The sequence below is a fragment of the Notolabrus celidotus genome, chromosome 7 (assembly GCF_009762535.1).
Source record: "Notolabrus celidotus isolate fNotCel1 chromosome 7, fNotCel1.pri, whole genome shotgun sequence".
NCBI lineage: Eukaryota > Metazoa > Chordata > Actinopteri > Labriformes > Labridae > Notolabrus > Notolabrus celidotus.
Genome location: NC_048278.1, coordinates 28,881,230 through 28,906,229, shown reverse-complemented (window position 1 = coordinate 28,906,229; position 25,000 = coordinate 28,881,230). Strand labels below are relative to the sequence as shown.

Here is a 25,000-nt window from a genome sequence, read left to right as displayed (position 1 = left end):
TTTGATTAAAGAGCATTTGGAGAAGGTAAAGCTAACATGGAAGCAGAATGACATTTTATATCTTTTGCAGGACACAGGGTAGTGTCATCTATTTCACCTGACTGATGCTTACTTTCTGCCTGATTCACAGATAAAATTGAAATAAGAAAGATCATCTTTGAAAGATGTTTATTTTCATCAGTGTTTAAATTTAAAAAAGGAGAAAAAAATGGGAAAATTGACAACCAGTTATTGTTTTTATCAGTTAAAGCAACTAGAAATTCAAACACTACACAAATAACTGTGACTTTGAGTAGTATTAACAAGAAACCAACTCCTCTCCTCCACCTCATTAAAGTCCATCTTCTTCTTCTTCAGGCCTGCTGTTTCTCTCTGCCCCTCTGGATTATGAAACACAACGTCTCCACCGTTTGACCGTCCGAGCGGTGGACCATGGCCTTCTGTCGCTCTCCTCCACACAGACTCTGACGGTGGAGGTGTGGGACATTAATGACCAGAAGCCTGTCTTCACTCAGAGCGTCTACAACGCCAGCGTGGCTGAGAACAGAGACCCTGGAGAACCTGTGGCTCGGGTGTCTGCTACTGATGAGGACTCAGGTAAATATAATCAATTGTTGAATAACAAATCAACAGGTCTCAGAAATCTGTTGTGATTTTATAAAAAGTTAAAATAGAGAAATGACAAAATAAAGGTCACAAATCTTCAAAATGACGAAGAGGGAGAAAGAAAAAACTCTGGACAAAGCTGTCGCTGATTATTCTGTTGAGTTGATTATTTAACTATTAGTTTCATATCTTAGTAAAAAAAAAATCTTAAATACATTGACAGAGTTGTGAGCAGTAGTCTAATAAAAAACAATCATAACCTAAGGCTGAGTTGTTCTGTCTTTTTAGAGCTGTCAACTACACCTGATGGTCCACATCCAGGAACATGATGTATCAGCTGTAACTATTTAGCCCATTCATTAGTTGATGTGTCAGAGATTTTATGTTTTTACAAGAGATAACTGAACTGACCCAGCTTTAAGGTGGCCACTTTTACTCCATTCACTCATAAACACCATGGGATGAGACAAAGAGCTGCAGAGAGAAAGGCAGCATTTGGACCTTGAGTTAACTTTTTGTAGATCCCTTTCTATTTGTACTTTTTGGAAAAGCTGAGCATGCAAACAAAAATGTTCTTTTACACACCAGAATTCTAGTTTTCTAAAATAGTGTATGTCATAAGCGACATATCCCACAATATAAGAAAAAACTTCAGTGCTTAACAGGGAAATCTGAGTGCATATGCTTGTTTTAGGATTTAGGGAATAAAAAGAATGAACCGTTTTACCCTGGGAGAAATGAATGTTCTCACAGTAGGCAAAGTTGCAAGTTGAGCAAATTGTCATGTGATAAATATGAGTTTTTATCAATGCAGATAAAATATTTTTGACAGGAAGTCATTGCTGAAAAAACTGGGAGAAAACACCTCTTTGTTTTTTCAAAAAATGAAATATATCAACACAATTAAGTTAATTTTAATGACTTTTACATCAAGCTTTGCCTGAAATAATCCGCCTGTGGAAGTTGAGATGGCAGTATGCCTCCACAGAGCCTAGATGGCAGCACTAGCATGAGTCCTGGGAGCCTGACAGCCTGAACTCAGTCCACATAAAACCAAAGGGCATAGAAATGAATTAAAAAAATGTACATTTTTTATAAGAATAAGAGCCCTAGAATTATGTTATGTCTTTATTATTTGGGAAGATATATAGATAACTGTTCGCTCATTATCTGTGGTAGTTATAAATGTTCTTACGTTAAGAGTGCTTAATGTTTTTAAAGGCAAAAAGAGGAAACTGCTCCACAACTTCTCAGTGTTAAAGCAGCAATACAACAACCAACTGAACTTCATTCAAATACACTGCACATGACAAAATACATTTGAGCTGCAGCTCACCTTGCCGTGTTTGGTTGAAGCTCAGCGCTGCAGTGCATCAAGGCTTTCATCTGTTTTGTTTCACTCCATTAGCCGTTTAATTGAATCCAACCCCTGCCCCCTTTTTCTTCCCGTGTGTTGCTCAATTTGTGTGTTTTTTTTTTTCATCTGCTTTACATTCGCTGTACATCCAGCAAATCTCATTCATCTGACCCCTCATCATATTCACAAATCTTCACATCAGTCCTGTTTATTTTAACACTTAGTGCACGGGGCCTCCTGAACCCCATTTCTTCTGCTCGTGTTGACAGTAAGAGTCCTTTTAAACGCCGGAGGTGGGGGGCATGTGGCAGCAGGATCTGTACAGGAGGGGGGGTTTAGATGTGAACTAACATTCTTAGGGGTGAGAATTGTCCAAGAACAGCAAGCACACAGCTCCTCTGGGAGATTTGAAAGGTCCTCGCTCATGATGATTTCCATAATCCAAGCCATCTGTGCCAATAGGCGCCGTGTTTTCATCCGTCTCCTCGAATCGCCGCGTCTGGCAGCTCAGCCCGCTCTCCCACTCGTCTTATTTGATTAGAGTTTATGCTGCTTTTTCCCCCAATGTTCCCCCAAACATGACCATTGCTTTATTCCTTTGTTGCTCGAAGTGTGTCCTGTGTTCAGCAATTTTTTTGTTTCGTTGGATGAATTAAAAAAAAATCTATTGGGAAGTCTCAATAAAACAGACACACTGTTAGTATTTGTGGAGAACTTTGTGGTCTTGTTTGTCCACATCAGTCCTAATATGCAAGCATATCCATTTATGCTCAAGCTAGTTTGTTTCTTTTTACTCTTTTATACTGAAATTCTTTAAAGTCCTCTGATTGTTTGCTTAATGTTATCAGTAGAAGTATGAAGAACTTCCTCTGCACGTTAAGGAAGAAAGATCATTCAGTGAATCTTCAGATTGAAGCAGTTTATTGATGCTTAAGTCAGACAGTTAGCTTGCATTTATTTCATACATAATACCTGCAGATTTATTTCTGTGTTCCACCATGAGAACAAAATCTGAAATTAAATTAAGAGTCTTTTTCATTTATGTAGTTATGCCTTTACGTTTTGTTTACTCTGACAGTAAACAGCAGTCTCATTATATGACCTTAAAATAAGAAAGCTGTATTAACCTGTTTGTCCCTTATACAGCAACAACTTACCAAAGAGACATAAGACAGACGTACGGTCACTACATCAGTAACACTAACACACTAATTACACATACTCCAAAAGAGCATTCGCTTAGCAGCAGAGTGTCTTTGCAGCAAACTTAAAGCTCCTGTGAGGAGCTTTCAGTTTGAGTTGATTCTGGCGCCCCCTGTGGACAAAAGGGTCCCTCTAACTTCTTATCTCATTCTGAACATATGTAATCAGTTTTTTTTATATCTCATCCTGTTTTATTGAAACACTGATCAAAATTCTTTATAAGTAAAGTCAGTTTCAGCAGCATGTAGTGAAATCACTTTGATCGATACCAACACCCCACCAGTGGTTTCAGAAGTAGGTTAAGTATTGCTCTGTAGAAACAGTCGACCTTTATGTGTGTAGTCTTATATGCGCTAGTAGGTCTCAAAGAAACATCATTATACATTTAATTCTATTTTGTAACCAGCTAAAAACTCCTCACATGAGCTTTAAAAGTGATGTTAAACCTCTGTTAAGCAGAAATACAAGGTGATGCACATAAAACAAGAAAACGAACATGATGTGAAATCCTCTAAATCATTGATTCTCAAATGGGGGTACGCCTACCCCTAAGGGTATGTGAGAAATGTAAAAAAAAAAAAAAAAAAATTTGCTTCACAACAAATTTAAAAAAAATCTGATTTAAAACAACTTTACCAACAGCATTTATTTTTATTTCAATGCAACATCAAATAGAGTACTATTTCCAAATTGAGCATATTCATTCATAAAATATATTATTTGCAAAACCGCTTGGACCAGACGATCTGCGTCTGTGGACGTCAATTGTTCAGCGAGCGATCACGTACATTTGCATGCTAATAAAAGCGCGGCCAGGAGGATAACAATGGACAGGTGGTTGAAATGCTTCTTGTTTGACAGAAATAAATCGGTGTGCTCCTTGGGCCATCAAAGGTACTAGCTGCCTCAATCTTTAATTATTTCTGTAAATATTGCACTACAAAAGTATAGAATTTGTGTCATCTTTCATTTCAATGTTATTATGACACTGTAAAACCACATGCATACATTTATTCATGTTATTCTCCAATATTATTTCCTGAAAATGTTTCTCGCCCATACAAGGGGGTACTTGGCTGAATTGGTTTTTGAAAGGGGTACACAAGCCAAAAAAGTTTGAGAACCCCTGCTCTAAATCAATATCTGATGTCTTTTGAAACAAGCAAATATTTGATAAGATATGAAAGTTTCATGAAAGTTTCCTCTAAATTGTTCTATGGAGGATCTTGGCGTGCAGTATCTGTCACTCAACACACTATTTAGTCTGCTAGAAACACCAGCTCTAATGAAATGGGAGTCAATCCAGTTATAGAACCATTGACAGTAATGTTACTGCCCCATCATTCAGCAGCACAAAGCGAGGGTGTTCTCGGATTACAACGAAAATATATTTTCTAACTCACTTTTCATGGAGACTTGTTTCTTTGGTGGAGGAAGTTCAACTGTGAGGTGAACTTTGACCTTAACAATTACAGGATTTTCTTTTTTTCATATCCAATTCTAAGAGCTCACATATTCTGTAGCAGCTTGCAGCAAAGACAAGACTCATTACAACTATTTGTTTGTAACATCAAAGCTAACTTTTATAATTCAGCTTTGCTTTATTGGCATTAACAAAGACATGTTATTGCCAAAGCACAAAAATTCATACACATACATTACATTTATATTCATAACATATTATATTCATTACATATATTTTAATGACATATTATATATTATATATTTTATATGCATTAATGAATGATTACCCATACAGCATAACTCAATGTCCTCACTTGATGCGGTATGCTCATAAAACCTTCACCTAAAATCAAATATTATGGGATGGTGCGTCCCTCAGGCTGTGACAGGCAGACACATATTCAGCAGCCAGAGGAGCTGCTGACCCTTCCCCCAGGAGAACTTACAGTTTCTCTTCTGGGGTTAATGTTGGGAAGTTTGGTACCATTTTAGTAGTTTCCCTGTAGTGGGAATCTCTTAGAAAAGAGAACTTGCTGCAGTGGAGGAGGAAGTGCATCTCTGTCTCTATGTCCCCTGTAAAGCAGTGAGCACATAGACGCTCCTCTCTGGGCAGCCATGTCTGCCTGTATCTCCCTCTAGCTTTTATCTGTCATCAATGACCAGCAGGGTTCAAATAACGGTTTCCCTGCCCCTCTGTTAGATGTTACAGAGGACACATTATTAAACAGCTTCTGTTGTTGGTTTGGCATCAGATGTGGTCTGTCTGAAATGTGTAGGCTTTAGTAACATTGGATCTATAATCAGACCTCATAAAACAATACACAATCACCATGAAGAGAGTGGTTTAAATGAGAGTAAACAAAGCAATTACATGCAAATGAAAGCATTTAGACTGTACTGTTTTTCAAAGGCATATCTGCTCTAGCATAAAAACAAGACTTTGTGAAGCTGTGTTGCAGAGCAGGACTTTGTTTTGGCTGTAAATTAAAAAGACTCCACTGTACACTTCACTAAAAGTAGCTTAGTTTTATCGCCTGAGTTGTTTCTTCTTTGGATTTGAGGATGTAGTCTTCCATGTGATCAAGCAAAGCTGGACACCAAGAGAAAGGATGTTTTTCTCAATAACCAAAACACTCATGCAGACAAACTTCTCTGTTTTCCTGCTTACTTTTCTCTCATTCTAAAAGCTAACATATGTGCTCTGAGATCTGTCCCTCCAGAGCTTGTAAAGCTCATATTGACCTCTTGTGTTTTTCCCTCAGAGGAGAACGCAGTCGTGTGGTACAGTTTGCTGCCCGGCCCCGGCTACGAGCTCTTCAGCATCAACCCGTACACCGGCCTGATCACCACCACCTCCTACTTGGACCGAGAGCAGCAGCAACAGTTCAACCTCAGAGGTAAGGCGTGACTATGTGGTGAAATGTGCACAAGCACACTGGTAGTTAATACCTTTGTAGAGCTGAGAGAACAGAGACACTCATCGTAGTCGAGCAATGTGGGTGATCTTATTTTTATCTTCACCCTCAAGTCTGCATGATTTATTCTAATACTGTTAAAGGTAAAGTAAAGATCAAGGCGAGATTTCTCCAAGCCTCATCTGATACAAATCACACACTTCTGCTGCTAGAAGAAATAATTCAACTCTTGTGATTTTTTAGGCTCATTAAGCTTCAGCGAAACAAACAGTGGCTTTAAATCACAGAGTTTAATGAGTACGAATTTTGTTCAACCATCATCTTTTAACTGCATCGACAACAACGAGGCGTGTTAGTGTTTGCATACCTCGTCTCAGCAGGTTGATCACATCACATTGTATGTTTTCTTCATAGTAATAAATCACAGCGGCATGTTGTAGTGTGTGAGGGGGAAACGTGGGGGAAAGCAGTGACAAACAGAACAATCAATCACAATCATGAGCTGGTGAGTGAGAGAAAAAAGTGCAGGTCATGTACCAGGTTTGAGTTAGCTTCATAATGAGCGTATGGACTCATGTTTAGAGTCTGCATTGAGGAACAAAGCAAGCTTTATCTAAATCCCACAGAAACTGAGTGCTTCATGCAAACACAAATAAAATAAAGAAACAAATAAACAGAAGAAAAATACATCCCAACATAAACACAGCTTGGAATCAGACATCCTAAAAAAAACATGCACAAGACAGGGATCGAGATCTACAAGAGGGATTGTCTGTACAGCTTTTACAAGCTGCTTAAAACAGAGCAGAGTCTCAGCACATCTGATAGATGGTGGAAAATGTGGATAGTGGTTGCAGCTAAAAACAGCAAAGGCTCCATCAACTTTGTTCTGCAGATGGAGCAGGCAATGGATAAAAGGCCAAGATCTGAGGAACTGTAGTGGATGAGAAGTGAAATGAGGAATGAGAGGATGAAAAATGTGATGAAGGGCCTCGTGTCTAATCAGCAGGATTTGGTAGTTTGTTTTGATTTTATGGAATGCAGGATTAGAGATGCAGGGTATGGAGAGATATGGGAACAACAGCTATGATAACATGTTTCACTTCATTCAGACAGACTGTCTATAGAGAGCAGGCTGAGGTCCAAGAAATCACTCCTATGGCAAAAATGGGTTTACATCTGGTTTATTGGCTTGTATTTTATTAATGTTTAACCTTACACCTCCTTTTTTACTAATAGTAACAGATTCAGATCAGCTTTACTGAGACATTTGAATAAAGAGTTACAATCATTGTTACATCCTATTTATGTAACACCCTGACCTCAGCTTGATGCAGAAACACATTAGAATTAGAATTGAGGTCTACATGACAATGGTGTGACATTTAAGACATTTTATTTTTTCTAAAATGGAAAAATTAAAGTTCTCTTGAGGAATTATCCCATCATATAATTGGTCCAAAGAGCACCTTACACTAACACTTTTTTTTAGGTCCAGAGAACACTCCTCTCTTTACCACGGACGTCTGTATCATCAGTGAATGTGATCAGGATGTCTTAGTTCTTAGTGAAACATGTTTTCATTCAATTATATCATAGAACTGAGTATTTGAGCCAAACAATGGTTCCTACAGTGGTCTCTTTGGCTAAATGAACAAGATGGAGCAATGGATGGAGATATAAATGTATGAATGGAATGAGAGAAGAAGAGATGGATAAATTTAATAAGCGATGGACGGAAACAGGAAGTATAGGATGGAGGGGCTAGGTATGGATGAATGGAGGGTTGGAAAATGGGGTGAGGGATGTATTATTGGATGGATGAAGGGAAGGATAAATGGAGGGATAGATGGATGGTGAGATGGATGGATGGATGAACAGACAGATAGATTGAAGGTTGGACCATGGGGAGATGGATGGAGGGAGTGAGAGATAAATAGAGAATGAGGGAGGGAGGGAGGGATGGGTGAGTACTGGATGGATGGATGGATGGATGGATGGATGGATGGATGGATGGATGGATGGATGGATGGATGGATGGATGGATGGATGGATGGATGGATGGATGGATGGATGGATGGGGCTAGGTAGGGACAAATTGATGAATAGAGGGTTGGAAAAATGGGGTGAGGGATGTATTATTGGATGGATGGAGGGGAGGATAAATGGAGGGATGGATGGATGGATAGACAGATGAATTTAATGAGCAATGGAAGGACACAGGAAGTATTGGATGGATGGATGGATGGATTGATTAATGGATTGATGGGTTAATGGACTTGTTTTGTTAATTTGATAATTGTGCATCAATAATCCAGGCAAAAAAATATAGATACAATTATTACACAGAAAAAGAAAAAAAAAGAAAAAAATATATATATATTTATATATGTCCACTAAAGATAGAAATATAAACACAGAAGAAGAAGAAACTCAGTGATAGTGAGAGGATTTTCAAAAAAGGATTTTCTACAAAGGAAGGTAGACTGAGGTGTTGACATGCAGTGTGGAGTGTTGTTGAAGAAGCAACAAGAGAACAAAGGTCTTGTTTCCAAAGTTGTAGCATCAGCAGAAAGGAGTCTACGTCTCAGTTCAGTCTTCTGAAGTGAAAAATGTAAAAACCTGCCAAACCCAAACTAAAAAGCAGTCTCTTCTCTCTGTTTCTCATTCTCAACCCTTTTTCTTGTCATGCTTCACAGCCAAGGCCGTAAAGAATTCAAGGTCTGAAAGCAGCATTATTCAGCACTCTGATTTATGTAAAGGAAGCAGCGGACTTTTAAAGGTTTGAGCTACAGTATATCTAACCTCCGCTGGCTGCTCCCTCTGCCTCCTCAACTGTTTGCTTTCACTCTCTCGTGGGCACACAGTCATTACATTCAAACCATTCAGCCGTGTTTAGTGATAAACTGCTTTCACATGTTTAATCCTAATATTTGTACAGTCAGCACTATGATGAACAATTAAATATAATAACAAAAAAGAATAATAACAGGAAGGTCTGGATGTCTGGACTGTGTGCCAGAGTGAAACAAGTTCTTGTTGGGGGATACAGAAATATGCAGGGACAATTTTCTCTGGCTGGGGAAGAATTTGGAAAGAAATAAAGATCTTTTCAAACTGTATTAAAATCTGTAGTGGTATACTTTATGATGACAGGACTTTTTTTCTCCTCTTTCACGGTCTGTACTGAGATTAAAGATCAAATCTGGCTCCGTCTCTTTGGTCAGCAGAGATGAAAGGAGTAAGACTGGCCAGTTAGGGTGTATGTTTCCACACGCTGTTACATGTGATACTTCTCTTTTCAGTATTTATAGTAAATTACAGTTGAAGGCTGTATCATAGGAAGAGAGTTTTCTCCACATTTAGCCTTGCAAGTGCCCTACATATGTAGTTCTGCTCTCAGTTGGGCCACACTTTGGCATGTAGATTAAAGGAGCTTGGGATTGAACCTCCAAATGGTAATAGAACTGTATTTATTTTCCACTTTCTCTAGTCTCCTGGCCATTAAATGCAGATTACATGTCACATTCACCCATTCACACTACACTCAAACACTGATGGCAGAGGCTGCTATGGCCAGCGTCCATCAGTATTAACCAATGCATGTAATCGTAGCATGCAGCATGTAGCATGTAATTAACTAATCCCATTCACACACGGCTGGCACAGCCACTGGAAGCAGTCTATTGCATCAATTTGCTTTCCCGAAGACACTTTGGCATGTGTCAGTGGGACTTGCGATCCAACCCCCTACACTGTCTTTGAAGGGCAACCAACTCTCCCACTAAGCCAAAACTGTCCCTTTAAGCAATGCGGTCCCAACCATCCAAATGAGAGATGGTCAGCTCTACCACAGAGCCATAATTACCCCCTAATGCTGGTTTCATCTGGACCACATTTATTTTAGAAGGTGCAGGTGTCCAGAGTGACTTTAGATGCAAGATACCAATGTCAAAGTCGGCATGTAACTCAGACACGTATATTCAATTTAGAATATAAATTAGAGTAATGAGTAACAAAACCACAGTTAGTGTACACACAGTGTCCATGTACAAATGAAGACTATGAGCCCAAGCATTAAAAGAAAGGCATGAAAAGAAAGCTAGACTTGTTTACTTGTTTGTTTTAAGTTGTTTTTGGGCCTCTGTGCCTATATTTCATAGAACATCTAGAAACTGAACCCATGATGACTGCAGTGAGGACTATAGCCTCTGAGTGTTGGGCGTGCTCTTTATCCGCTGAGCTAAAATTGCGTCTCAGCTCTTTGATTTACTACATCCTCAAAGGGATGCAAGATGCACACATTTTTGTAGGCACTGAGTCATGATCCCTTAATCCTGTGTATTTATGTCAAGGAAGTGAAGATACCGTCACATAAGAGGTATGCATCGTTGTGGCCCAATGGTTAAGATGCATCCATGCTGTCATCACAGTTTCACTGTTTAGTTTCCACTTGGGGACCTTTATTGACCCACTCTCTCTCTCTGCCTTACCATGTCCTGTTTGAATCTTTATTATCTGTCTTAATTTTAAATTGAAATTAAAGACAAAAAAATTAGATTGTATACCAATTTTGAGAATTGTCTCAACATTTTTAAAATGATTGTCAGTATGAATTCCTTTTGTTTCTCGTCTGTAGTCCAGGCTCGAGACAGCAGCACCCGGCCTCTGTCCAGCACGGCTACAGTGCTGTGCTCTGTGCTGGATGACAACGACAACCCTCCAGAGTTCATGCAGTCGTCCTTCCAGATCAACCTGCCAGAGAACCTGCCTCCAGGGGTGGTCCACACCGCCCAGGCCTACGATCCAGACCACGGAGAAAATGGAACCATTCACTACTCCATATTAGGTAAGAAGCCAGATATTGATCTGTGTTTAGAGCCATGTAGAACATTGTTTTCTAGCTTTGGCCACTCTTTCTATCGGTAATAACATGATGATGCTCACAAGGGTATCATTTGGATCTTATAGGGAGGAAATGAAGTGATAATCCACATTTCAAATTTAAGCCAAACTAATTTAGATGTTATTAAAGAGGCAGTGAGTAACTTTCATTGTGTGTTGACTCTAACTGCCTGGGGTGCATCTTATCTCTTCACTGATCTTGTCTTTCCCTGTACATGGATGCAAAATGTTAACTATCTGAAGTACAACTAACTGTTAAAATAAGCTGGAAAGGTTTCTACGTGCCAGAGTCCAACCTGGGTACAGTGGTGACTGCCTTCCTGCTGATGCTGTGTTTTGCTTTTTCTAGTTCATATGGAGGCATCATTATCAGATTGAGTCTGTTTGATAGCAAGCCAGTTGCCTACATAAACTGCCCACTAAAGGTTCAGATCATATTTGGAAGAGAATATAGAGGGAACATATGAAATGATTCCAAAAACAGACTTTTAACGCACCCATTCCTAGCTACGAGAACGACTTACTGCTCATAATTTGAGCTTTTACACAGTTACTGTAGTCCTTCTTGTGAGGGTTTTTCTTGTTCTCTCTTATTCAAATATGTTGAGATCATCCTAAAACAAGCGACCCAAATTGGCATCAGCAGGAATCATCCATTAATCTCTGTCTGCTGTTTTCAGGGGAGGACTACAGAGGTCGCTTTACCATCAACAGCCACACAGGAGTCGTCAGCACCACACAGCTCCTCGACCGAGAGGAGAGGCAGAATTACACGCTCACCATCCAGGCCCGTGACTACGGCCCCAGCCCGCTCAGCTCCTCCACCTTACTCCAGCTGCTGCTGCTTGACCAGAACGACAACATCCCCTCCTTCACCCGTAAGAGCTACCACGCCTCCATAAGTGAGAGCCTACCTGCAGGAGCCGAGGTGCTGCAGATCAGCGCCTTTGATCCCGATGAGGGTCTAAATGGGGAAGTGGCGTACTCTCTGACGGAGGACAGCAGCCAGGGCGCGTTCTCTATAGACCCTCTGACAGGAGTGATTCGCACCACCAGGTCTCTGGACCGTGAGAACAGGGCCTCATATACCCTACGAGCCATGGCTACCGACAGCTGCACCCAAGGCCCGCTGAGTTCCATGGCAACTGTGACCATACAGGTAGAAGACGTGAATGACAACGTGCCAGTCTGTGATGAGAATCCCATCAACGCATGGGTCTCTATGAGGACTCTACCTAATGAGGTAGTCACCACTGTGACAGCAACAGACGGCGACCAGGGGGAGAACGGGACCATACGGTTCACACTGTCCGATGAGGAGAATCTGTTCGATATTAACAGTGAGACAGGAGAGATCTCACTGAGGAGACGAGTCAGAGCCGGGTTCTCAGGGAGGAAGCTGCAGATTCTGGTGTCAGACCGAGGACGGCCCGCTTTAACCTCCACCTGCCTGTTTTTCATCCACCTGAAGGGAGAGCATGAAAGACTCCTGTTCACAAACAAGATGTACAACGCCACTGTGAAGGAGAACAGTAGAGCTGGTATGTTTTGATACCTCAGGATCTCAAGAGTAAAGTAGAAATAACCAAAACTAATCACAAAATTCATCAGGTATCTTCTTTAAACATTGTAACCACTATGAGCGACAGCTAGCTTTTTTGGGCTTCTAGTGTAACCACTTAGGATTAGGAGATTAAAAGACAACACATCAGTGTTGTGCACAAACACACTGCAGCCCTCGGTTAGACATTATAAGTTGCTGTCATTTTGATCAAATGCAACTAAAGCTAGATGAAGTTTATTTACAGGGAAAAAGCTGTGAAGGTCGTATGTATGCTGAAGTTGTGTACAGTGCTTCGTAATCAGACAGTTGTTCACTGCACACCTGCCTGAATACCTTTGTGTTTGGTAGAGGGAGAGAGCAAGCTGGTGCATAAGTGATCAGCACTGATGTGGTTTCACTGGCCTGTGCACAGACATGCAGCTGTTTGCTGTGTGTCACACTGGGGCATTGTGAACGGTAAAGTTGTGTGTGGTTTTCCTGCTGTATAAATGCCAGACTTGCTCAAAAATATTAACAATATTCAGTATAAGTCAGAAAATATTGAGTTAACTGAACTTCTGGTCTGACCAGGAGAAGCAAGAAAAGAGTCATTGTTGAGAAACTACATCCTGTAACAGATTTTCCACTGGACTTGGATGCAGATATCTCTCCCTAGATATTAATTTAAGCTCAGTTGTTGTGAGATGACTGCAGTTGGGTTCCACTATTTCATTACAGCCAATACAGTTCAGCTCTTTTACTCCACACAGACTGTTTCCCTGCATACAGATTTTTGTTTGCATGCAGGATATGTAAAGTGAGATATTCAGAGGTCTGATGATAGAATATTAATATTCAATCCATCAATCAGTCTGTCTTTTTTATGTCAAAAGTTATGTCACGACCATAGACTATATAAATAATGGACGTAGTATCCGTGACGTCACCCATCTGTTCCTGAGCGCTGTTTGGAAGCCATATTGGAAATGCTGAACTCATCCAAAAGAGTGTGACTTGAAGAGTGTTTGAGCCTCCTAGCCAGCTATGTGTTCCTTCCTGTCAATCAAGTCAGTCATGTCCTTATTTGGGCAAAAACCCGTAATCTTAATATCTTCTGAACCGTCGTGTTAGAAAAAAATTCTGATTTAAGAAAAAAAATGATTTAATGTTCCATGCACATGAGAAACTGAACCGGGTTGCTTTTTATTTGTTTTTCAAAGTTATTATTTACATATTAATCAGTGCATTGCCAAAATATTGCTGCACAAACTTTCCCATGTCTTCACTGTACTCATTTTTCCCTGCACATATTTTGAAGCCTCGTCAACCTCTCCCTCTCTCTTTCCTGTCAAGGCACTTGGATAGCAAAAGTGGAGGCCAGCGAGCAAACAAACAGCAGACAGAGGATCACATACACCATCTTCAGCGGCAACGAGAATCTTATTTTCTCCATCAACCGGTACACGGGTAAGAAAAAGGAAACTTCAAAAGAGGAAACGTGTTTTCTTCCTTTTTTTCCTGTTGTTGGTCCAGATTTATTTCTGGAGCTCACTGGTTATGATTAGCACTTGGCACTCGTGCAGGAACGACATGCATGCTTTCATCATTTAAGTTATGCTAATAACAGAAATTCTCATTCACTCACCCGTTTTATTTTCCACAAAAGAATCCAGAAAACAAGCTTTGATTCCAACTCCTCACCATTGTTTATGTTTAACCAATCAGAACTTCTATTCCAACCTATTTCCAGACTCTGGTTAATTTCTTTGTAATGCTCGCCCATGTAATCTGGTTCATCTTGTTGTTTATAAACAAGTATTTCCTAAAGAATTATGATTGTTGCCTTCCTGATTTTATCTTATTCTGCTCCAAAACAAACTTCTTTGGAAGTAATGAAGGAACACAAACTGAAATACACAATACAGAGCTGACATAATAACCACAAATATTTCAGCCCAGAGTTCTTCTGTCAACACCTTTTTTAAGAAACCAAACTTTTCCTGTTCCTTGCTCTGCTTCCATTTACTTTCTTCGATCCCTCTCATAGATTGACCACAAGGCCAGGATGGAAAAGGCTGAGAGAAAAGAAAGAACAATCCATTTTGCCTTGAAAATAAAAAGCATGTTTCATTTGTTCTGTTTGCCCTGTATTTCAAAATATAAGTATTTTCTTCTCCTGCAGGTGAGATCCGTGTACAGAAAGATAACTCTCTGGACTTTGAGGTGAGCCCTCAGATCCAGCTGGTGGTGCTGGCAGACAATGGGCTGCAGACGGCTCACTGCAGAGTCTCCATCAGCCTGCTGGATGTCAATGACAACGCACCAGTGTTTGAACACAGCAGCTACAGGACAGCTGTGTGGGAGGGACAAGTGCACAACACCTACATCATGCAGGTAGATAGGGATGATGTGAAAACCTTCATCTATATATCTTGTATATTTCACCGTGATGTTTTCATAAGCCGTCCTTCATTTTCTTCAGGTGTTTGCATCTGATGCTGACAGCGGAATAAATGGGCAGATTGAGTATTCAATTGCGTCCGGGAACACTAACGGAGCATTCATCTTGGACTCTGTTCGTGGGATTCTTGCCACAAACGTCTTACTGGATCGTGAGATCACACCCTCATACAAGTACGCCAACCTCATAAAAGTATTACCAGACTATTTCTAAAATGTATGAAAGTAAAGACCAGATGTTTAAAAAAGAAATTGAGACAGACGTTTTCTGTTTGTACTTGCAGCTCCAAATAGTCTTTATTGGATATTAGAATTTTAAAAGACTCAACAACATAAAACAGCAATTATTTGTAATCATTCAACAAGCACATCCCACGAGTCTTTGCCACATATGCACTAACAAACCCTGATAAAGCTGTAGTGGTTCAATGCCAACACAATCATCAATCATATATCTTTGTGAAAGAGAGCAAGGCTTTTTAGTGCAAGTCAGTGTGATTGTGTAGTCAGAGCTTTGTGTAAGTGGGGAGACCTTTTTTATTGCACTACAGGGCCAGGTTTAAAAGATGTCTTGAGAATGCTGTACTTAAAGTGCATGCAGATTGCAAGGACGTGGCAGCATTGATTTTCTTTTTTGTTTGTTTGTTTTATTGATTTTCAAAACACTTCACAAAATTGAAGAAAGAGATATGAAAGTCCTGCAGGGATGTTGCAAGTCCATGACTATAAGTTAAGATAATAACTAGTTAATCCCTAGAGAGGAAAGTCAGCAGTTGCAGCAACACTTGAATAAGCATGAACGTATAAACAAACAAAAATAAGGGTAGATAACAATTAACTTCAGTAAAGTGATAAGAGGTGTCACTTTGTCCACTCAAAACACAGAAAGGTCCTCATTGCAGCTTTAAACCTGCTCTACCGCTCTACCATAAGTTAGTGAGAGAAATGTTGCATATTGCATCTTTAATCCTTCATGAATTGGAGGCGGCAGCTCAGTCCATAGGGACTTGGCTTGGGGACCGAAGGGTCGCCAGTTCGAGTCCCAGTATGGATGAATCTTGGCAAGTGGACTGGTGGCTGGAGAAGTGCTGGTTCACTTGCCTGGGCACTGCCCAGGTGCCCTTGAGCAAGGCACCGAACCCCCAACTGCTTGGAGTGTGCTGGTTGATGGCAGCATCCTCACTCTCTCTCCCTAAGTGCATGTCCACTGCATGTGTGTGCATGATTGTATGTATATAACAAAAACTGTGTGTGTAGCAAGTCCAAAAAATAACACGGGTGAAAAAATTGAATTTCCCCCATGGGGATTAATAAAGTATGTTTCTTTCTTTCTTTCTTTCTAAATCATTTACAAATGAGTACCTGTTTATTTTCTAATACTTCATTTTTTTCTGAGCTGACAAACAATGACAATAAAATGGCAACAGCAGAACTGTGGATGACTCTGTAAATCTTCAGAAATTAAGTTCAGTGCAACATTTTGTTGAAGTGAAGACAGCGTTATTGATGCAACAATTCTATTATTTAGGGTCATATAGTAAGATTTCCATCCTATTATTCATCAGTAAACTATCTGTGATTGAAGTCCGTATTTAGTTGCATCATTGTCTTCCTACTTTTCTATTACAGGCTGGTTCTGCAGGCAGCAGACAGAGGGAACCCTCCACTCAGCAGCACCACCACCATCAGAGTCCAAGTGGTAGATGTCAATGACAACAGTCCAGCCATCCCCCCAATGGAGCCTGTGCTCATAGCAGAGAGTGAGACAACTTCCCCTCCTCTGAAACTTCCCGAAAATTCATTATTGTCACGTTCATATTTGTTCATTTATTTGACATCCGCTGTCTTCCTGTAGATCTGCCAGCAGGTTACATGGTCACCCAGGTGACTGCGAATGACGTTGACCTGAGCTCCACCATCACTTACAGCTTTTCAGACAACAGCAGCACCAATAACCCCTTTGCCATTGACCAGTATACCGGTGTGATTACTTTGACTCGAGCTCTGGACTACGAGGAGCAGACAGAGTACATGCTGACAGTCTGGGCTTCTGACTCTCTCCACCAGACCTCTGGGGAGGTCAAAGTTCAAGTGCTTGACGTCAATGACAACGCACCAGTCTTTACCAAGGTCTCCTACCAGGTACTGATGACGTATTTATGGATTAAAAAATGTACACGGCCAACTGGTTGAGGCCCCCAAGCTATTAATGAAATAGATCAGACATGTTTTTACTGTTGTAGAAGAAATGGTTCAAAAAGTTTGGCTTATTCAGGATTTTTAACATGTTATCATGTAAAGTCAAACAGTCTATTAATGCCTTTTTAAAGATAGAATAGGGGAAAACTTTTGGTTATCGTCTCTAATATAATTTGTGTCTAATCTCTCATAAAACAGCACCTTCCAAAACTGACTGATCATAAACTACTTTAAATATGATTACTTTTTAGCTATTGACTGAGTCATAACATCCAATGATTAGGTGTAACTCTGCCTTATTTTTTTAAACAATATAATTTGACTTTGGTTTGGGTCCATTTCCCAAAACACTAATACAATAATTTCCCTGAAGGAGGTTACAGGAGTGATGAAGACATTTTTCCATCACTAACATAATTTTTAATTTTGTAATTTTTTAATTTTATAATGATATTTTTATTTCTTAAAGTCAAAGTAAATCATTTGTGATCTTTTTTTTTTTTTTTTTCATTTTATGCAAATAAAGGAAATAAAGACACTAAAAGTAATATAAATTATAATGGAATTGGAATTCACAGTTTGAAAATAAATAAGTCAAAAATCTAATAAAAATAGCAATAATAGGAATATTAAATAAAGGGGATAAGAGCAAAATAATGTGTAGCCTAACTTCACAGTGAAAATTAAAGAGAAAACAAACAACAATAACAACAATAAAATACAAAACAAAAGAAAAATTAGAAAACAGAAACAACTACATATACCCACCCCCACCCCGACCCTTGGTTTGGTTTGGTTCTCATTACATACATTTCATACACATTTATTTTGTTGTCAAAAAGTACAATATGATTGACAGAACAGTATGATACAAAATAACATAATGATCAAGTCCAGAATTTAAAAGGAAAAAAATAAATTAAAAGCATAATCCAGCATCAGTCCTACCATTTTAGTCGAGGTAGAGCATCCATAAATGCTCCCCAAATCAGCCTGAATATTAAAGGTCTTCTCCTCACATTATAAAGACTCTTCTCTGGAGTACAGTATGATGTCAGTTCACTTAGCCAGTATGTTTGTGAGGGAGGAATGTCTGATTTCCACTTAATCAAAATACATTTTTTACAAACATAATTTAAAAACAAAAACAAGAAGTTAAAGATCCTCTTTATAGTACAATCATAACTCCTCTATTAAGTTAGCCTTGTTACAAATGTGCATCAGATTTGATACCAAGTATACCTCATGATCTCCAGACTGGATATAAGGTATACATCATGTTGTTGTTGCAGATATGGCTCACAACTTGTTCTCTCTTTTAGGTGGAGATGTCAGAGTTGGTCTCAGCTGACACATTAGTTCTGACAATGTCTGCAACCGACAGAGACTCTGGACTTAACGGCAAGATTGACTACAGACTGCTTTCATCTCCTTTACAAGGCTTTTACATCCATCCAGACAACGGTAAGAACAGTGATGGAAAATATATCCTAAATGTCTTGTTGACAGCAAGCCAGCAACATACATGTTCATATTTGAATATACATATAAAATGGAAAGGTCAAGATGTCACTAGACGGATAAAACACTGATCCAAAATGTGTTTAAGTCTTACTGTAAAAGACATTACATCAGTTTTTACAAGTTCCATTACTTACGACTGTCTGGTGGTAAAATACGTTTTATTCCCTCTCTTAAAATCAGTTTTTCTGGCAGAGTCAAGTGCACACTGCAAAGAAACTGGTACAAAGAGAGTCCCTCCTTGGTTATGAGCTTAGAGTTCAGTATTAGAGGCTACCTGCCAGTAAAAGTGTATTTCCACATCGTTTGGATCTTGGATCAAGTATGTTCCTTGGACTTTGGGGGACAAATGCGTCAGAAAAGGCAATCAGACTTCACTGAGATGAGGTGCTTCAGAGGAGCCATGCCTATCATGTTATCTCCTCTTTAGAAATCCCTTAACCCAAGAAAGTAGATCAATTCTTCAGAGCTTGAAGGATCCCACACTCCTTCATTCTTGGCAGTCTTTTCCACCCAAGTGTTATTTATGAGCTTCGATCATGTTTGAACCCCAAAGTTTAATATCAGAGAAATGTGTTCGCCCTGTTCTGCGGTGAGGTACACTAACAGAAAGTGAAGTTTGCATCAGTGTCGACAAAAGTGCGCTAAATGGAATCCAAAATATGTGTGTGGTGTTTTTTGTGGTTGAAGACTCTCAGTATTTCATAAACAATGAATATCTGCTGCTTTAAAGTGGATTTTCAGAATGAATGAAGTCATCATGCTGAAAAGTCAAAGTGATGGTGAAATGAAAGTTGGAAATAAGTTGGACGGACAAACACATCATTGTCATCCAAGAAGAAAATTTGCTCTTATTATTCATATGGAAATCATTAAAGAGTCATCAGAGGGGAAATTATGTTGCATTGTGTTCAATGACAAGAAAAATTTGGATTTAACTCCCAGCATATTGACATGAGCTCACATGATTTTTAGATCTTATTCCAAAGGGAGATAAATCCTCAACATTTGTTCAAGCAATTGAAAAGTTTTATAATGTTTCATTAGTGACACCAGATGTCAAGTCATTAGCAAAGTCTCCCTTTGTGCACTTTAATTTTAAAGACAGAAAAGGCTGGTACGGCCACGGGAATCCCATGTATAATGTCATTGGCTTGTAAAGTTATTGTCAAAGTGTTGCATATTATTAAGCCTTTGTTTTGACTTGGGATGCTGCAAAGCTACTAATTTCCTGGTCATGAAAACAGAAATCTGAACTCACACTAACCAGCATGTCTGAAGTTTTCATAACACTCAGAGCTAGCATTACCTGCCCTGGTCCTCGCTGCAGGTTAACGACCACATGACTGTGCTGGTTACACATTGCTCTGGATGAGTGGTTATACCCCAGTTTAACCAGACACAGCCCACATACAACTTTATCTCCATATTCCAGATCAAAATACTGCCAAACCACACCACACTACATGATGTCTTTTGTCATCTGTGTTTGTTTACATCTGGGTAGTAGAGCATTATAGTATATTGGCATTAGCTGTTAACTGGAACACAGTTAAGGCTGATTTATACTTCTGTGTCTCCCCTACGCAGCAGGGGCTGACACGGATATGAGCACTACATACTTGTGCGTCGATGTGTCTGTGTCGCGCAACAATTCTCCGCCGAAACACTTGAGGACAGTGCAGACTCTCTGATAGCCGGTCGCCTCCTCCTGGCCCCGCTACGATTTCTATTTACTTTTCCACAGCGATTAAGAGCGTGTTATGTTGATCTATAGCTGATACATGTTTCTGTTTATCATACAGACATGATTACATGAAGAATAGAGAGGAGGAGATGAAATACACGGCCGATGTGTGGCCGATGTCTGGGATCCCGGAAGTCCTGTAAATGAGAGAAACACAATGCCGCTGAGTGGACCAATCACAGAGCTTGCGGTCCGCGTCAATTCTACGCGTAGTTACATTTTGGAGGAGGTGCATATCAGCTACGTGCGTAGGCCTCTGCGTAGGTACGTGAGCTACGCGGACCCCCGGCATTGGCTACGCCATCAATTCGACGCAGAAGTATAAATCAGCCTTTACAGTCATGATTCTGATGACCAAACAAAATTAAACCCAGCAGCTTTTCTTGAAGACTTACTGAAAGTTTCACTCTCCAACACTGACAAAATCACTGACTCAGCTTGCTAGATGCATCGCTATTTACCACATTGTGCACTTTCCCCTGAGATCATGCTTTCGCTGTGACACTTCAATGTGGAACTGTTGTTGTCATGGTATAAAAATGGGAACATACAAATCAATTTCATTTCGCCTCACTCTGATTTATCAGCAACTGTAGGTCAACAAAAAGAGAAACATCTAGAGGGGCACTTGTACATATCTCAAGATAAAATACTGTTTTTGATTAGTCCTTTGTGGCTGTTAGACAACATTAGCTAAAACCACAACCTAATTAGCATTACTATTTAATTATGTAAAATGATATAATAGGAAAAGTATACATTTCTAAGCTAGGGGTAATGTTAGCTAGCTGAGAAAATCTTAGCTAGCTTCAAGAAATGTTATCTAGCTAATAAAAATGTTTGTAACAGGTATGTTGGCAAGGGAAGTGCTAAGGTTAGCTGCTCTGACTTAGCTATAGTACATTGTGTTATCTTGGAAAATGGGCTGTCTTTTTAGTTGCTGATCATGAAACAATGAAATGATAACAATTTGACAAATCTCTTATCTTGTCTTGTAGGGACTGTTTTCACCAATAAACCTCTAAAGGCGATCACAAACAACAACCTGATCCATGTACTGGTTGAAGCTAAAGATGAAGGCGATCCTGTGCAGTCGGCTGTCACCTCCATAGATGTGCTGATTATAGACACGAATGACCACGCGCCATTGTTCCATCAAGACATCTACACCCTCACTGTCCCAGAGGACACTCCCACAGACACCACACTACTGACGCTGTCTGCAGAGGACCAGGACTGGAGCCCTGAAAATACTCATTTGGACTACAGCATTATCAGAGGAAACGAGGAAAAGCGATTCTGCCTGGAAGTAAAAATGGTTCAGGTTGATAATCTGATTAGAAATGTAGGTAAGGTTGTTCTGTGTAACCCCTTAGATCGTGAGCTCACTGAGAGCTATGCACTTACAGTGAGTGTGTCTGATCGAGGAATGCCGCCACTGAACAGCTCTGCTGTTGTTATGGTGACTGTAACAGACTGCAATGACAATGCCCCCGTCTTTGCCAGCACAGAGTACCATACACAAGTGAGTGAAAACAGCCATGTAGGCACCAGGTTGGTCCAGGTTAGTGCTCAGGATCCAGATTTGGGAATCAATGGACTGTTGCGTTATGAAATTGTCTCAGGAAACGGCAAAGGTCACCTCAAGCTGGACCCACAGTCCGGCCTCCTGGTTGTCAACCACTCACTTGACTATGAGGAAGACTCAAAATACACCGTCACCATACGAGCAACTGATGGCGGTGAATCCTTTGAGGAACCTAAAGTGGCTTTTACTGTGGTCTTCATCATAGTGTTGGATGAAAATGACAACTCTCCATACTTCATGTTCCCTACTGTTAACTGCTCTGTGCTGGAGAACCTTCCAGCATTCACACACACCTGTTCCGTCCATGCTATTGACAATGACTCAGGACCTTATGGCCAACTCACCTACTCTATTTTGACCTCCTGCTTCATGGACTATGGCAGTGGTGGTCCTGAGAAGAAGGAGGCCTTTGCTATCGATTCCCTAACTGGCGACATTCACACTAGACAGACCTTTGATTACGAGCGAGAGAGTGAGTACTGTTTTGTAGTGGAGGCCAGAGACAAAGGAGACAAAGCAGCTACAGTGAGGGTCCAGGTGAGCATCAAGGGAATGGATGAGTTTAGTCCCGTCTTCACCCAGAAGCAGTACCATTTCCTCCTGCCAGAAAATGCTAAGACTGGAGACATGGTCGGTTACGTGATGGCAATGGACCATGATAGAGGGGTTGATGGGCTGGTGGAGTACTCCCTTATCAAGACATCGCCATTTTTCTCAATTAACAAAACAATCGGGGCAATCTTTGTGTCAGGTCCTGTGTATCGCAGGCGAGGCAGCTATGAGGACATGGTGAAGCTGGTTGTGTCTGCAGGTAGTCCAAGATTGGCCTCCAAGACCACCAACTGCCTGGTTCTCGTCAACATCTCCAGCTCAGCAGAGGCACTCACCGGGATGCCTCTTGATGCGCACATGCTCAGTCTGAGTGTCTCTCTGATCATGTTCCTCCTTGTTCTACTCATATTTGTGTGCCTGGTTCTCCGGTACAAGTTAAAGGAAGCAGCAATCAAGAAAGCTTCTGTCATTGCTGCAAACTTGAACCATGGCACAGGTTCACTCTGTGGATCAAATAGAGGAACACAAAGTCCAATCTCTTTGCAGGACCTGAAACGACCTGGTATCTATGTGACCCAAAGAGACATTTTAAACCCATACATTCCGTCTGACTCAAGTGGCCGTGGATCGGCAGAAGGTGAGACCGCAGAGGACCAGGAGATAAAGTGGATAAATGAGTACCCCTGCCGTAAAAGAGACATGTCTCTAGAGAGCAACCAGATCGCAGAGATCCAAATCTCTGACTTTGCTGCAGACAATATCTCGTGTAACTCTATTGATGTGGGGCCAGGGAACATTGCATCCCTCAATAAATGTTTAGTCTCGGGGATGGCCAGCACAGAAAGCCTCCACCACTTCAAAGAGGAGGGAGGGGGTGAGGGGCTTCTTCCAGCAATACTTCAGGTAAGGGATTTGGAGGAGTGCATGAGGACGAGTGGGTACGCTCCCTTGTCAGGTGTCCACGCATCTGCCACTTCTCTGTCCTCACTGTTGTGTCTAGAGGAGCAGCTGCAAGGGAGCTACAACTGGGACAGTGTTTTGGATTGGGAGCCACGCTTTGAGACTCTGGCTGCAGTTTTCGATGATATCGGGATGCTCCCCGATGAGGAGCTACAAGGCGGCCGGGAGGACTTAGCAGCAGAAGCAAGCTGTCTCATGTACCCACCGCCTCTCCTAACGGGAGTGGCTCAGCCTGGCATTAGAACTGTACCACCACGAAAGCCAGTGCGCATGCCAAATCTGAGAAGGAAGCCCTCTCACCGCAAATATGCATATTCCCCCTTAGCAAGGAACACAGGACTTACCCCTTCAGTCATGACCCCCACTTTCTCCCCTTCACTTTCCTCGCTAACTGTAAGAACTCCCAGTGCCTCACCTGTTGTCTCTGAGACCGGGGTAGGAGGTATCAGACTCGACTCGGGGCCCCACACTGCAAGCTTGTTGGAGGCAGAAATCCAGGTGTAGACATGAACTTTCTCAAAGTTTGTGTTACATTCAATTCCATCTTCAATACATTACCTACAGCAATAACTTGCTTCATTGTAAGAGATGTTGCACAGTTTAGTTTGATTGCATACTTAAATATATTTACATGCATACAACTGCTCCAGAGATAGAACGTGAGGTACTGGACTTATTTTCTGTGACTGGTTTTAAGGTTAAAGAATTACCAGGCGAAGTTGTCATTTGAACATGATGTAGTCATTTCATACTTAGATTGGGGTTTGTTTCATAACTCACTTCTGTAATTAAACTAATATCTGGAAAAGCCTGAAGTCATTCTTACATTATATTTTTCTGAAGCAGTGCTTTGAATAAGAACGGTTGTTCTAGCCCGCACTTAATTATTGAATGTTTTATAGTAAACATGTTTATATGTGCAGAAAATGAAACACTCTCTTATTGAAATTGGTCGCAGCTTCTAAATGAAAAGTTTTTCAAGGTTGGTTTAACTTTAATAACCAAAGAAAGGCAACATTGTTCTGTGGTTCTCCCTGAAATCATTAAAAAACTATGTTTTAAATCCAGTCCAACATTTGCCTCTGTCTCTGAAAATATATACACCCAATAAAATGGCAATTAAATCCCTTTAGGAACCAAACTTACTTTCATCCCTAACTCAAGGACATATTTTACTTCAACATACTTACATTCATGTCTTTTAAAACTACATGAAATGTCAGGCTTATGAAGACAGCGTCCAAAATGCCTTTAACTCATGAGGGATTTTTCACAAACACTTTATTTAAATTCAGGAAAGTCAATGATATTGTCTCACAGTCACTGAAGGCAATTTTTACAAATCTGTTCCAGGTTTAGTCTGTTTTACTTTTCCATCACAAGTGAGAGCCGGTTCCAATAATTATTGTATTTTTATACTATTAACCATGAGCACTCTGTTCATAAAATGCCCTTTATGTAAAATACTGAGAGATTTAAA

General features: G+C 40.4%; 1 protein-coding gene across 1 annotated transcript in view; it reads left to right on the top strand.

The window, feature by feature from the left end:
• Window positions 1-24,587, top strand: part of dchs2 (dachsous cadherin-related 2) — a 40,579-nt gene extending 15,992 nt beyond the window's left edge. The window contains exons 10-20 of the mRNA XM_034688419.1: window positions 358-597; window positions 5,893-6,027; window positions 10,685-10,894; window positions 11,631-12,491; window positions 13,847-13,960; window positions 14,676-14,887; window positions 14,976-15,127; window positions 16,583-16,713; window positions 16,809-17,095; window positions 18,475-18,616; window positions 21,419-24,587. Of these exons, the coding sequence (XP_034544310.1) occupies window positions 358-597; window positions 5,893-6,027; window positions 10,685-10,894; window positions 11,631-12,491; window positions 13,847-13,960; window positions 14,676-14,887; window positions 14,976-15,127; window positions 16,583-16,713; window positions 16,809-17,095; window positions 18,475-18,616; window positions 21,419-24,024 (5,090 nt within the window). The 3' untranslated portion in view covers window positions 24,025-24,587. The remainder of the gene's footprint in view (window positions 1-357; window positions 598-5,892; window positions 6,028-10,684; window positions 10,895-11,630; window positions 12,492-13,846; window positions 13,961-14,675; window positions 14,888-14,975; window positions 15,128-16,582; window positions 16,714-16,808; window positions 17,096-18,474; window positions 18,617-21,418) is intronic.
• Window positions 24,588-25,000: the final 413 nt, after the last annotated feature.